At 44.7% G+C, this 15,349-nt stretch overlaps 1 protein-coding gene and 1 long non-coding RNA gene across 2 annotated transcripts in view; both read right to left on the bottom strand.

Annotated features, from left to right (window-relative positions):
• The window catches only part of LOC140361608 (uncharacterized), a 188,167-nt gene that overhangs the window by 118,736 nt on the left and 54,082 nt on the right, over positions 1-15,349 (bottom strand). The window lies entirely within an intron of this gene.
• Positions 8,726-14,643, bottom strand: sdhaf3 (succinate dehydrogenase complex assembly factor 3). The gene is made up of 2 exons (XM_072447091.1): positions 14,361-14,643; positions 8,726-9,025 (listed from the first exon to the last, which is right to left on the bottom strand). Exons 1-2 carry the CDS (start codon positions 14,535-14,537, stop codon positions 8,825-8,827), a joined length of 378 nt encoding a protein of 125 aa, XP_072303192.1. The 5' UTR covers positions 14,538-14,643; the 3' UTR covers positions 8,726-8,824.

Below are 15,349 nucleotides of genomic sequence, written 5' to 3'. Positions count from 1 at the left end.
GCAGAAGGCCCTCTGGCACCAGCAGGAGGCCCTCTGACACCAGCAGGAGGCCCTCTGGCACCAGCAGGAGGCCTTCTGGCTCACGCTCCATCCTTCACTCACTCGTGAACAAGACCCCGAGATACTTTAACTCCTCCACTTGGGGCAAGGACTCCCCACCCACCTGAAGAGGGCAAGCCACCTTTTTCCGGTCGAGAACCATGGCCTTGGATTTGGAGGTTCTGATTCTCATCCCAGCCGCTTCACACTCGGCTGCAAACCGTCCCAGTGCATGTTGCAGGTCCGGCTTTGATGGAGCCATCAGGACAACATCGTCTGCAAACAGCAGAGATGAGATCCTGTGGTCCCCAAACCGGACCCCCTCCAACCCCTGACTGCGCCTAGAAATTCTGTCCATAAAAATTATGAACAGAACCGGTGACAAAGGGCAGCCCTGGCGGAGTCCAACATGCACTGGGAACAGGTCTGACTTACTGCCGGCAATGCGAACACAGCTCCTGCTCCGGTCATACAGGGACCGGACAGCCCTGAGCAAAGGGCCCCGGACCCCGTACTCCCGAGGCACCCCCCAAAGGACACCCCAAGGGACACGGTCGAAAGCCTTCTCCAGATCCACAAAGCACATGTGGACTGGTTGGGCAAACTCCCATGAACCCTCGAGCACCCGATGGAGGGTATAGAGCTGGTCCAGTGTTCCACGACCGAGACGAAAACCACTCTGCTCCTCCTGAATCCGAGGTTCGACTATTGGTCGGATTCTCCTCTCCAGTACCTTGGAATAGACCTTACCCGGGAGGCTGAGGAGTGTGATCCCTCTGTAGTTGGAACACACCCTCCGGTCCCCCTTCTTAAACAGAGGGACCACCACCCCGGTCTGCCAGTCCAGAGGCACGGTCCCCGACCGCCACGCGATGTTGCAGAGACGTGTCAACCAAGACAGTCCTACAACATCCAGATACTTTAGGTACTCAGGGCGTATCTCATCCACCCCCGGAGCCCTGCCACCGAGGAGTTTGCAAACAACCTCAGTGACTTCAGCTTGGGTGATGGATGAGCCAGCCTCTGAGTCCCCGGTCTCTACTTCCTCTTCGGAAGACGTGACTGAGGGATTAAGGAGATCCTCAAAGTATTCCTTCCACCGTCCGACCAGTCGAGGTCAGCAGGCCTCCACCCGCACCGTAAACGGTGTTGGTGAGGCACTGCTTCCCCCTCCTGAGGCGCCAGACGGTTTGCCAGAATTTCTTTGGTGCTGACCAATAGTCCTCCTCCATGGCCTCCCCGAACTCCTCCCATGCCCGGGTTTTTGCCTCTGCGACAGCACGAGCCGCGGCTCGCCTGGCCTGCCGATACCTGTCGATGACCTCCGGAGACCTACAAGCCAGAGTGGCCTGATAGGCCTCCTTCTTCAGTCTGACGGCATCCCTTACTTCCGGTGTCCACCACCGGGTTCGGGGGTTGCCGCCACGACAGGCACCGGAGACCTTGCGACCACAGCTCCGAGCAGCCGCATCAACAATGGAGGCAGAGAACATGGTCCACTCGGACTCAATGTCCCCAACCTCCCCCGGGACATGGGAGAAGCTTTCCCGGAGGTGCGAGTTGAATACCCTACTGACAGAGGGCTCCACAAGACGTTCCCAACAGACCCTCACAATGCGCTTGGGTCTGCCAAGTCCGTCCGGCTTCCTCCTCCGCCAGCGGATCCAACTCACCACCAGGTGGTGATCGGTTGACAACTCTGCCCCTCTCTTCACCCGAGTGTCCAAGACACGCGGCCGGAGGTCAGACGACACAACAACAAAGTCGATCATTGACCTCCGGCCTAGGGTGTCCTGGTGCCATGTGCACTGATGGACACCCTTGTGCTTGAACATGGTGTTCGTTATGGACAATCCGTGGCCAGCACAGAAGTCCAATAACTGAACACCGCTCGGGTTCAGATCGGGGAAGCCGTTCTCCCGATCACCCCTCTCCAGGTGTCACTGTCATTGCCCACGTGGGCGTTGAAGTCCCCCAGTAGAACAACGGAGTCCCAGGTCGGTGCACTGTCCAGTACTCCTCCCAAGGACTCCAAGAAGGCCGGGTACTCTGCACTGCTGTTCGGCCCGTAGGCCGCCACAACAGTAAGAGACCTGTCCCCCACTCAAAGGCGGACCCTCTCGTTCACTGGGGTGAACTCCAACACGTGGCGGCTGAGCTGAGGGGCTGTGAGCCCACACCAGTCCCGCCTCTTCCCGCGGGCAACACCAGAGAAGTGGAGCGTCCAGCCCCTCTCGAGGAGATGGTTCCAGAGCCCAAACTGTGCGTGGAGGTGAGGCCGACTATATCTAGTCGGTATCGCTCAACCTCCCTCACAAGCTCAGGCTCTTTCCCCCCCAGCGAGGTGACATTCCATGTCCCCAGAGTTAGTCTCTGTGTCTGGAGATCTGGTTGCCGAGGCCCCTGCCGTCGACTGTCGCCCAGATCTCTCTGCACCGGCCCCTTATGGATCCTCCTGCGGGTGGTGGGCCCACGAGAGGGCGGCCCCACATCGCTCTTTCGGGCTGTGCCCGGCCGGGCCCCGTGGGGTAAGACCCGGCCACCAGGCGCTCGCCATCGAGCACCCATCCCAGGCCTGGCTCCAGGGTGGGGCCCCGGTGACGCCGATCCGGGCGACGCAAACGGCCTTGTTCTTGTTGTCATCATAAGAGGCTTCTGAACTACTGAACAACTAAAATATATGCTTTCTAATCTTTACTGGGTTAATTCTGGTTAGTCCTTGTTTAATTCTGGAATAGTCCTGGTTCAAACCCAGATGGTACAAATCTAGTTTATAAACCTAGTTTATTTCTAGTTCAGTTTTGGATTGTCAATTTTGCAGAAGAATTTTGGTCAAGCCTATTGGATTTTTATTTTTCACCTAAAACTAATTGCACAGTTGTTGTATTCTCATTATTGATGGGAATATGTTGTGCTACCTCAAACTGCGTTTTGCACCGGCTCAGAGGTCAGAGGTCACGGCCCCTCACACAAATGTAGTTGAAAGCCTCTGGGTTTATGAATACAAAGTTATTGGAAAAGTTGCAACGCAGCTGCAGTTTCATCGAGATACAAACACCAAACCTTGTGATACAAAGTGACAAAGGTCAATCTGGACAATTACCTTAAGCAGCGGCGAATTACTTTTAAATGAATGGTAACTGCGGCTGTCATATCAGATGTTAATCAGAGATTTAATTAAGAGATTATACTTGAGAATTCAGCCACTGTTGTGATGTTAATTACCGTATAACACTGCGCTGTGGTGACTATCAGAATATTCTAATTATGCATAGTACATTGGGCTCTCACTATTAGCATTATGTCAGTGTAGTAGTCACATAATGGGGCTATTCAGAAGGGTCTGTAATGCGTTGCTAGGCCAGCCTTTCTCCTTTGAGTGGTGAAAACTGTGTCCGGGTCTAATGCAGAAAGATGTGGCCTATTTTCTATTGTGGGCATGTGCGTCGTGCAGAGATAGGAGCCCAAATGGAGAGGGATGCCCAGCCTCGTTCAGAATCCATTAGTGTTAATTACCAAGAGGTAGAGAATGTGCTCTGTATTAAATCAAATGATAAAGGCATTAGAAAGTAAAGATGACATGTCTGTTTAAGAGAGGACCTCTGGGTAATGGGACAATCTAAAATGGCCTCCCCGGACCAAGAGTTATCTCCACAAGGCATTTATGGACTTAAAGGGCCTATGACAGCTTTTTACGATTTTACATTTTTGACTTTATTTGGTGTATTTATACCTGTTCTATTCATGAATTATAGTTTTATACCAGTTAAGCAGGTATTTGTGGAGAAAACGTTGAAAAATCAATAGAAAATGAGCAGAAGTGACATCACACTAGGAATACAGTCAAAATGTATGCATCATTTACACAAAGAAACAATTCTCTAAACATCAATTCAACAAAAATAAGGCTCTTATATATTTTTTATTCTTATTTGTCAAATAAAATTTGCGACATTAGATTCGTTTTTGCTCAGAGTTTGATGGCTAATTTCCTAGTGTGATGTCCGTCCAGGCGCGGGGGCAGCAGTCTAAGCCGGGACTCCCAGACTTCCCACTCCCCAGACACTTCCTCCAGCTCCTCCAGCCGAGAGACATAGTCCCTCCAGCGTGTCCTGGGTCTTCCCCGGGGCCTCTTCCCAGTGGGACATGCCTGAAACACCTCCCCAGGGAGGCCACATCAACTGGAGGAGCAGCGGCTCTACTCCGAGCTCCCCCCGTGTGGCCGAGCTCCTCACCTTATCTCTAAGGGAGCGCCCAGCCACAAGGCGGAGGAAACTCATTTCGACCGCTTGTATCCGCGATCTTGTCCTCTGTCACTACCCAAAGCTCATGACCATAGGTGAGGGTAGGAACGTAGACCGACCGGTAAATAGAGAGCTTTGCCTTTCGGCTCAGCTCCCTCTTCACCACAACGGTCCGATCCAACTGTCGATCTCACGCTCCATCCTTCCCTCACTCGTGAACAAGACCCCGAGATACTTGAACTCCTCCACTTGAGGCAAGGACACCCCACCCACCTGAAGAGTGATGTCACCATTTACAAACAGGAAGTGAAATTATAAACCCTAAAAAACTTGCTATTCCATGATAACATTTTTTATAATTACATCTACTGCATTTTAGTTCAATGAGTGGTCCGACCGGTCAGAGGTACTTTAACGTGTTACCTGGACATAAGATAAGATAAGATAAGATATAGACATGAGTTGTCATTATTGCCAAGCTATACTAAGTTTTAATTAAATTCTTGGATTTTCCATCAAAGGGTACAAAGCAAATCTGAGGATAAAAACCACAAGTTAAAAGAGTTGGATAGTTTAAATAACTTAGAGCTTCAAGAAATCAACTGGAAATGACCAATACAGTGAGACAAAGTGATCTGTCTTTAACCAAGATGCCCTCCCAAATGACCTCTGCCACTGAGATGTGCACAAACACGAGCCGCTATGGCTGACGCGCTTTAAATGGCTTTTGTGTCTCACGACCCGTCTTCAGACACTCCCACAAGACGTCCTGGATGTCGATAAAAGGTTACATCATATTCAAAAAGGAAAAAAACATAACGCACCTGACAGGTCATCAGAAGACGCACCTGACCCTCCCCAGACATAACACAAGGGCGCCGCCTGCAGGACATACAGAGCTGACTAGTTTGGCTCTAACAGACCTTGTGATTTTGTGATTATTGACACAGTCACCAAACAATATTGAAATTACTAATTGTCTTTCATGTTAAAGTTAAATGTATAGATGACCATTCTTCTAGCAGGTTCACAACTAAACCAACCCACTCTCTGAATAATTAATTTAATGTAACATAAAGAGCCAGATAAGGTCAGGGGGAGGTTTGCCTTGGAAATGTGTCCTCTCCATCGTTTCCTCAGTGTTGCTGTGGAAACCTGCAGCAGCTCTGGATCAGACCTGGAGCCCGGGTCGGTCCGGAGCACGAGGACTTTGACCTACGGCGCGTGTATTCAGATGATGAGGCGTCCAAAGGAAATCCACCTGACGCCGACCGTCTCAGACGCAGGGCTCTTTACATTTACTTTAACATTTTTGGATTTGAATATTTCAATGATTTGTACAGCATATGAAGTTTTTTTTAGTTCTTGGTTATATTGTGAATAATTATGATGATCGTTTCCTACAAAGCTCAACGTCCAACCCTTGCTTGCTGTTGCTCCATAAATACATGTTTTTTTGCTGGTGCAGATGATGCGTCATTGTTTGGAAAATAGGAAACACGGCTTCCTTTGTTGATAAGGGCGTAGGAAGGTGCTTATATATTTTAGGAAAGAGGATGGACAGAAAGGTTGGTGGATTATATAAATATTGTGTTGTGGTGGTAATGAGATTTCTGTGCAAGAATGAAAAGAATGAGCTGTGAGTGACTCACTCAGGGATTAAGTGTCTGACCACAGAGCGGGAGACGAGACTCAGCTAATCATGTTAGTTAGAAATTCTAATGTAATTATAGCACCAAAAACAGCAAATGTGATGGACAAACAAAATACAGGCGTGTGGATTTAAATATGCTGTTCACAAATCACATTAAGCAGCTCATTTAATTAAAGACTTGACGCTTTCAACTTCATATTTTTGTCAACATTTGATATGATTAAAGGATGTTAGACTTTTAGAGTTACGATTATTGTGAGAAAAAAACATCACAATTTAATGATTATTGAGACTGGGACCAAACAACAGTAAAATCTTTAATTTTCCTTCATTCTCACAGCCCAAGTCTACTTTTGATGTATTGAACAAAAATACTTAAATTTGCTTCTAAAATTGCCATGATTATTATTAGTTTTTAATTATTCAACTTTATAATCTTGACATCCCTAGATATAATAAATGTGGACGCAGGAGCCTGACCGGGGCGTTTGTCACCCGGTCACTACAGACGTTAATGAGCATCTAAAACTTACAAATACAGATGTGTCACCAAATGTTCTCCCCAAAAACCTTCAATCGACCCTGCAGCTGTCAGGAGAGGAATGTTTCACGCTTATATTTTATTCATGCTCAAATTAACATGTGTCCCTGGTCAAAAGTCTCACCACTTTTCCCGTCTTTACTTGGTTTTTCCCTATTTTCCCTCTGAACAATGGCTCAAAAATCGGCGCTGAGGCAGAAACAGGCATTACGGATGCAAGAGCCCAGAAAACGCCTGTAATCACGCAAACAAGTTGACAAGGAGACTAATTAGTGCCACCTTAATGCGCCGCGTCTGTGTGAGCGGCGGTAAGACTCAGACACAGGATATTACACAGCACTTAGAGGGAAACGCAAACGCTCCTAAAAGCCTGACTCAAAAGTTGGAGTGGCTTTCTCTATTTGAAGCGTGTGAAGTACGAGTGAAGAGTGCGATTCAAGAGCGACTTCCTGTTGGTGGAGGCGCCGCGCTCCGTGTGGGTTTGATCCGTTTAGATTCAGGCTGAGTTCATCCTGTGTATTTCTGTCCGGAACGTCTTTGTTTAGATCAGGGGTGGGCAATTATTTTAATCCGAGGGCCATATTCGAATCCAGGGCCGATCATTGGTGTGAAAAAAAAAGAATTCCCAAAAATTAAATATAAAATAAAATATCACTTTTCGGTCAAATATAGGCTATTAAATATATTATTTAATTCATTTCACGTCATATGTCTTAAAGATACAAGTGCAGACAGATGCCTGTGGGCAAAAAAGGGAAAAAAAATATATTTAAAAAAAAAAATATTACTTGGACAAGCTTGGCGGGCCGGATTGAAAGGTCCTGCGGGCCGGATGTGGCCCTCGGGCCGTAGTTTGCCCACCCCTGGTTTAGAGTCTGTCAGGAGCAGAACTGTGACTAAACCAGAGGCAGAACTGACCAGGATGTACACAGTAGTACACAGTAGTACACAGTGGTACACAATAGTACACAGATGTACACAGTAGTACACAGTAGTACACAGTGGTACACAGTGGTACACAGTGGTACACAGTGGTACACAGATGTACACAGTAGTATACAGTGGTACACAGTAGTACACAGTGGTACACAGATGTACACAGATGTACACAGTAGTACACAGATGTACACAGTAGTACACAGTAGTACACAGTAGTACACAGTGGTACACAGTGGTACACAGTGGTACACAGATGTACACAGATGTACACAGTAGTACACAGTAGTACACAGTAGTACACAGTGGTACACAGATGTACACAGATGTACACAGTAGTACACAGTAGTACACAGTAGTACACAGTGTGAAGTCATTTTGACAAAGAATTCATTGACTTGAAATAAAAGGAGAAAATGCATTATTCCTGATATAACATTTAATATAGTAAATTAGCTGAATTCAACACTTTTGCAGTCAAGTAATTTTCCTCTTTAAAAGGTGCACTTTGTAACTTTTCTGATAAAGGCTGGTTCACTTTATAGGTCTCCACGGTCTTAAGTGAACCGTACTGGTCCATTTTAGTGCTCCAAAGTGTGAGGCCGTGTGAGGGTTAGCTTCCAAAGAGGACCGGCTCACTTTGGCTCCTGGACGTTATACTGCGAGATGATTGGATGAGAGAGAATGCAGACTCAAAAGCAGATCTAAACTGAAAAATATGAATTCCTCATCAAATGTCGTCTTGATCTTGTGATAAATCGCATTAGATCAATAAATCAGAATCAGAAAAGGTTTATCATCAAAATTACAAACAATATTTGAAAAAAAGTACTTTTTATTATTTTAACGATAAGATAGAAGTTACATTATTTAGTTGAATAATCAGGTGAAGGGAGCAGGAGGTGTCATTTTCCCAATAAAGAACTTGAATCAATCGTTTCTAGTTTGATCAAACGTACACGACTGATACAAACGTATTTACTTAAAATCTGTTAAATTACATTAAAACAGATGCAGATTGTGGGGCGACAGCACCCGTGTTAAATATGATATTTCCAGTGCACAATGGCAAAACTCAAGAACATAGAGCGAAGCGTTCTAGACCAGCGTTTCTCATGTTTTTGTCACTTTTAGTATTGTTTTTGTCATTAGTGTGAAGTCGTCCTGTTGTAGAGCTTTTCTTTGGTGGGACTCGATGTAAAAAGTTTGAGAACCACAAAGCAAAGCCAGAAAAGTACAAAGTGCACATCGTCCAGTCATTGAACGCTAATATGTAACTGTATGTGTGTATCGCGACTGGAATAAGGCTGAGGGTCATTAGCAGCACCAGGAGCACCAGGAGCACCAGGAGCACCAGGAGCACCAGGAGCACCAGGAGCACCAGGAGCACCAGGAGCACCAGGAGCATCGTCACTTGGCAAACGTGTCCTCCTGGATGTTGAACTGCTTGTTGGGTTTGGTGGACTCCAGCATGAGTTCGTACAACTGTCCGATTTGCTCCTCCTGAAAGTTTTTGAGATGATCTTCGGAAAGGTCGGCCCCGAAATGGACTGAGCTGAGGCTCTGGCCCCGTGACTCTAAGATCTGGCTCTGCAGGTTCTCCTTGTACTTCTGTGGAAGAAAAACAGAAATAAAACACACTGGATATATACATTTGAGATTTGACACTAGGGCAGCAGAATACATTTGAACAATAAATAAATAAATGAATTCAGTTTGCAAGATCCATATCTCTATAAACTGAATATGTGGCATTAAAACTAGACAATTGCAAATATAGTTTTCTTCATTTTGCTTCTGTTGATCCTTTTTTACAGTTGGATGTTGGAAATGATAAATAAACTTAATCAAATTAAATAAAGTAAAATAAAATACAAATCTGGTGTTTTGTATGAATGATGTTGTATGTTATGCTTTAATGGCATTAATGTAAAGAGGAATAAAACTAACGAATCAAAGATAATTATTCCTTCTTTCAGTTATATTTGCTTTAAAAAACTTTGATACTGAAACTAGAATGTCATTTTTTTTTAATTTTGCACCAATAATTTTGAAAAGCACATTTTGCAGGAGTTTGTGACATTTCAGACTCAACCTGGAAACTAAGGAAAAGGCTTATGAATCGATACTGATTATGATGCCACAAAGAGAATAAAAAATAAATTTTTCATACACAAAATAATAGTAGGTTCATCAGCTTTGGAAAATCAAACTTTCTGAGCAGTTTCCAGCAGGAGGCGCAAGCGTTTGAGACACTAGAAGAAGACGACACCAGGGGTCACATGTTTTCTATATTTTAAGCTTCAAATGCTGTGTGTTTTATTAAAATCAAACTCATATTCACAGAGAAATAAGTCTAATGAAGAATTGACTCTAGACGCTCAGAACACAAAGACACACGTGGAGCGCGGACATGTGATAAACGGATCTGCAGTTTAGAACCTGCCGCAGTGAAATGAGACTTGGCCAGACCTGACTCAAGGGTCAAAAGACAACATGACACTGACTCGATAAGTACGAGCTAAGGAGCAGATGATCCAGATGTGAAGACACAGACACAGGTCAATCAGCTCACACAGTCATCAAGGACAAAGGGGACAGAGGTAGGGACAGTAGGGACAGAGGGGGAAGTAGGGACAGCGGTAGGGACAGAGGGGGTAGTAGGGACAGAGGGTGTAGTAGGGACAGAGGTAGGGACAGTAGGGGCAGTAGGGACAAAGGTAGGGACAGTAGGGTCAGAGGGGGTAGTAGGGACAGAGGGTGTAGTAGGGACAGAGGTAGGGACAGTAGGGACAGAGGTAGGGACAGAGGGGGCAGTAGGGACAGAGGTGGGGATAGAGGGGACAGTAGAGACAGAGGGGACAGTAGGGACAGAGGGGACAGTATCCAGAGTGGACAGTAGTGACAGAGGGGGCAGTAGGGACAGAGGGGACAGTATCCAGAGTGGACAGTAGTGACAGAGGGGGCAGTAGGGACAGAGGGGACAGTAGGGACGGATGGGGCCCAAGTGTTAGATTGTGTTTGGTTTATTTGACTGACAATAGAGCGCTGTAATGGAACAGCTCCCGTCTCCCTGATGACTTCACACATTCAGCACTGACAAAGGGCCCCCAGGATCCAGCTCCATCTCATCTACTTTACAGTATTAGAGGAATTACCTGCAGATGGGTCGTTTCCCACTCTCTTTCACCAGGTAATTGTCCAGGCAAACACTACGTTTTGCCCGGTGGAGACATTAAACTCATCTGTGGCTTTCTGAACGAGGCCGGATGCAAATGCAGCAGATAATGCTTTGGATTGTCCCCGATCACTGAGCGGGGACAATGTGGACGACAGCTTTCCATTCATTACCACTTGGCACGCACGTCTCAATAAACAATTAGACATGATCAATCTGATTAGTCGTCGTTCCATGTACGGATTGTTCGATATGACGTTTTTGAGCCAATACCAATATTTGTCTTATTTGTGCGTGTCTGTGTGTGTGTGTGTGTGTGTGTGTCTGTACGTGTGTGTGTGTACGTGTCTGTGTCTGTACGTGTGTGTGTGTGTACGTGTCTGTGTGTGTACGTGTGTGTGTGTCTGTACGTGTGTGTGTGTGTATGTGTGTGTGTGTCTGTGTACGTGTCTGAACGTGTCTGTGTGTGTACGTGTGTGTGTGTCTGTACGTGTGTGTGTGTCTGTGTACGAGTGTGTGTGTACGTGTGTGTCTGTGTACGTGTGTGTGTGTGTGTGTCTGTACGCGTGTGTGTGCGTACGTGTGTGTGTACGTGTGTGTGTGTCTGTACGTGTCTGTGTGTGTACGTGTGAGTGTGTCTGTGTACGTGTGTGTGTGTGTGTACGTGTGTGTGTGTGTGTACGTGTGTGTGTGTGTACGTGTGTGTGTCTCTGTGTACGAGTGTGTGTGTGTCTGTGTGTGTACGTGTGTGTGTGTGTGTGTACGTGTGTGTGTGTCTGTGTGTGTCTGTGTGTGTGTGTGTGTACGTGTGTGTGTGCGTACGTGTGTGTGTGTGTACGTGTGTGTTTATTCCATGTGATGTGTAACCTTTGATCCCTGAGAAATGTCTCCCAAAGAGAATAAAATAACTCCTAAAATGCTACGTTACAACAGTGACACTGGATGTTTGTGGTGTAAGTTCTACAGAAGTTACGGTGTAACAGCGCCCTCTAAAGGACACCATATGTTCCAAAGTAAGAATATAATACTGATTTATTTTGCCCTTTTAAATGTGATTTTTCATGTCACGCCACAGGACACACTTTGGATTACAGCGTTACACATCATGTAACTGTCATGTCTTTAGATTGGAAGCAGAGATAAACATGTAACTGTAGTAAATAATATAGAAATAGTTTGTTTTGTTTAGAAGTAAAGTGCAGTCACACCGCATGACATGTGTGTTGTTGTGTATGTGTGTGTTGTTGTGTGTATTCATAGTGTGATGTTGAGATTTGGAGGTCCCTAATGGTCGAGTGTGAATGTCGACCTGCGTCTGCATCTGCTCTGTTCATACTGACAGGTTTGGTTTAGCTCGTTGAAATGACTTCAGACTTGTTTATTCTGTCTCAGCCTTTATGTAATAGACCTTTTAAAATGCATCAACATTTCCCAATGGAGGCAACTGGAGACAAGTAAACTGGAGTACATCTTGAATTATTAACTGCCAACAGATAGAAATGCTGAGGATTTGTCTTTATAACAATTTAAAGCAATCATTTTGAATTTCCAGGGTATAAATGTAATTTACTTTACTTCTCCATTAAAACATGGAACATGGTCCAAACATATGGAATTTATCTATAGATAAAGTGAAACGCTGTTGTTCATTTTCATGAAATCTGTATTTTGTCAAAAAATGTGAACTGCCCATCATAATCACTCACATGTGTCTGAGTGCTTCACATTTTCTAAAATGAATTAGATTTTTTCATATTTACTGATATTCTGAGGTTAATCTTAATTTCTATGATGCAGAGTTTAGAATGTATTTAATAAGTCACTTTTAAAGACTCTTTTAAAGCTCCTGTTAAAGCAGCACATTTGGACTGATACAATGACGTTTGGCACGAGCATCAGAGCCTTTCAGCAACAGCGCCATCACGTGGCCATGTTCAGAAGTGCAGAGCCTCCGGCAGAGGCCCGGTGATCCACCAGGATTAAAGCTAATCCCAATTCAAACAAATCTGATCCATGTATGTACTCACCTGCAGGCATTCATTTAGGGCTGCAACTAACGGTACATTTGGTAAACGAGATAGCTTAGATAGCTATTGTTATTTTCATTTATTGATAAAAAACAGCTTTCTTTTTTAGATTTTTACTAAATTTTACCCAGATAAAGCTGAATTTAGTTTGAGGACGTCCTGGTGAGGAATATTTAGATAAAAGGGTCTTTTGAGTCCAGTTAGCTATTATTGAGATTGTTACTATGGAAACATATCATATTGTATAGTACTATAAGTGACACACAGAGACACAGAGACACACGTATTTTAGAATGGAAGAGGAGATGGAGGTCACAGACTTTGACCTTTCTCTCCGCGGATCAGCTTTGTAAACGACCTGGACTCCTGAACATCAATAAATAGATAAAAGAAATATAGGTTTAGACATTATTTAAGGGAAATCACATGAGACTCCAGCCTATTACTCCATCACTTACATAGTTGACAACTTCTATAATAGATTAGTTGTGATGAATCAATAAGTGTTGCAGCCCTACTTGGATGTGCTAGTCATTTGTAGAGAATGTAAAAGCAGTTCATACTTAATAATAATACCATAATATTTAAGTTTATTCCTTTAATACACTGACAACTTCGAAGCACATACTATTATTATGCCATCAGAGGACTTTTGATAAAGAGTATATACTGTATATTAGGGTTGTCATTGTCAAAAGTATATTTTAAAACATCTGACCTTTCCTGAACAGTCTTATCAGAGCTGATGGTAACAAAGAAAATACTATTAGACAAATAAATCATATTTCATGCAAGGTTTAGTACACTCTTCCAAGTGTGTTAGTTTGGGCAGCATTTCAGATTTGTTTTAAAAGAAATTCCCTACTTTTCCCTAACAATTTGTGACATTTATAATATTACGTCCTGATTGGACACGAGCAGCACATTCCATAACCGTTACCTAGAAACCATTAAGGTCCAAAATCCATATTAATTACACAATAGATATGATTTGATAAATAATAATACTTAAATCTGTAAATTGTGCCCATTGAGTGTAAATTGTCCCTGGATTTTCTATGGAATTAAACTTATTCCATTTTAGAACTCAGCACTTCTTTGTTTTATTTTTCACAAATTGCATATTGACAGATGTGAAACTATGATAAATATTTACTACAAATAATACTTGGATAAACGTGAACACCTAGCGCGCAGCTTCTGTTTCTAAGCGTGTTGCGGTCGCCATCTTGTGAGGGGTAAATACTTCCCTTTTATATTGCATGCACTTACCAAAAGCCAGAGAAACAACATTCTGACCCGTTTCCGGCTCAGTTTTAACCTATAGACATTTAGTGACGTGAAGTCACGTGAACATAACGTATTATCAACGTATTTAAGAGATTATAATACGTTTTGGTTGTAGTTTTACAGTCATAACATGGCTGCTGGAGGCTGACGCTCTCTCTAGCCCACAACACATCCGGTTTACGCCGATAGAAGTGCATCGTTTGGCCGGTTGGCAGCGGTCAGTCGTGTCTCGGGACGGTTGGCAGCGGTCAGTCGTGTCTCGGGACGGTTGGCAGCGGTCAGTCGTGTCTCGGGACGGTTGGCAGCGGTCAGTCGTGTCTCGGGACGGTTGGCAGCGGTCAGTCGTGTCTCGGGACGGTTGGCAGCGGTCAGTCGTGTCTCGGGACGGTTGGCAGCGGTCAGTCGTGTCTCGGGACGGTTGGCAGCGGTCAGTCGTGTCTCGGGACGGTACCTGCCACTCGGTCATGAAGCCCGTGACCTCCTCCGGGGCCGCGCTCTTGTGCCGCCTGAACTCGTCCTTCACGTACTGGTCCCCGAGCGCGCGGAGGTGGATGGGGAGAAACCTGTGCAGCACGAGGATCCTCTTGTACAGCACGCGCACCTTTGACACGTGCGCAGCGGCCGCCATCGCCACAGAGCGCGAGGAGGAGGAAAGATGTAACGCGCGTGAGGCAAGGGCAAAGCAACCGCGGCGAGCGTTACTCAACACGTGTGTCCTTGTTTATCCCGGATGTGGATTCTTCTTCTTCTTCTAATAGTGTTGATCTGCGGTTGGCACGCGACTAAAGGTGCATTACTGCCACCGCCCGGTCTGGAGTGAAGCAGTCCTTAAACCCTCTATCAATCCTGTTCGTTTAAGATAAGATAACATATTCCTTTATTGTCCACACATGGGGAAATTTCATTGTTGCAACGCAGGTAGATACAGAGGAAAAGGACAGATCACTTATAGGAAGTTTAAAAAACACTCTTAATAGAAGAACTCATAAAATAACAGAACTTATAAACCAAAAACCTCTCATTTCCTAATAAGGAATGGAGGGGGGAAATAAAGAAAATAAAAACAGCTAGCGTAAGACAAGATAATAATGGTAAAATAAACACTCTATTTTCATCAGTTATATGCACATGATTTTAAGGTACATAAGAGGTGCTTTGCCTAGAACTTCCTGCGAGACGCCCTGCAACAATTCAAATCGAATCCCATTCTCAACTGCTCCACAATTGTATTCATTTATATCCATTACCCACAAACAAATTGCAATGGTACCATTTAACAGAAATCCATTGTTTCAAGTAAATCAAAAATAAAACAATATTGCTCTGTCACATAAGAACAGGACTAAACCCAGTGTCAATCAAAGCTTAGCAGCAGATCTACATTACTCTGAGGTCACACGATCTTATGGTCTTCTTGGTTCCATCATCAAATGGAGCTTC

The sequence above is a fragment of the Eucyclogobius newberryi genome, unplaced genomic scaffold, assembly GCF_026437365.1.
Source record: "Eucyclogobius newberryi isolate DKJ021-1_F unplaced genomic scaffold, fEucNew1.0.hap1 SCAF_16, whole genome shotgun sequence".
NCBI lineage: Eukaryota > Metazoa > Chordata > Actinopteri > Gobiiformes > Gobiidae > Eucyclogobius > Eucyclogobius newberryi.
The sequence above is the reverse complement of the archived record's forward strand: the minus strand, read 5'-3'. Positions and strand labels throughout refer to the sequence as shown.

Excerpts from the sequence above, each read along its gene's own strand:
- sdhaf3 (XM_072447091.1), bottom strand. The coding sequence starts at position 14,537 with ATGGCGGCCGCTGCGCACGTGTCAAAGGTGCGCGTGCTGTACAAGAGG. Across the intron at positions 9,026-14,360 it reads GCTTCATGACCGAGTGGCAG|AAGTACAAGGAGAACCTGCA; the intron begins GTACCGTCCCGA and ends TTTCTTCCACAG.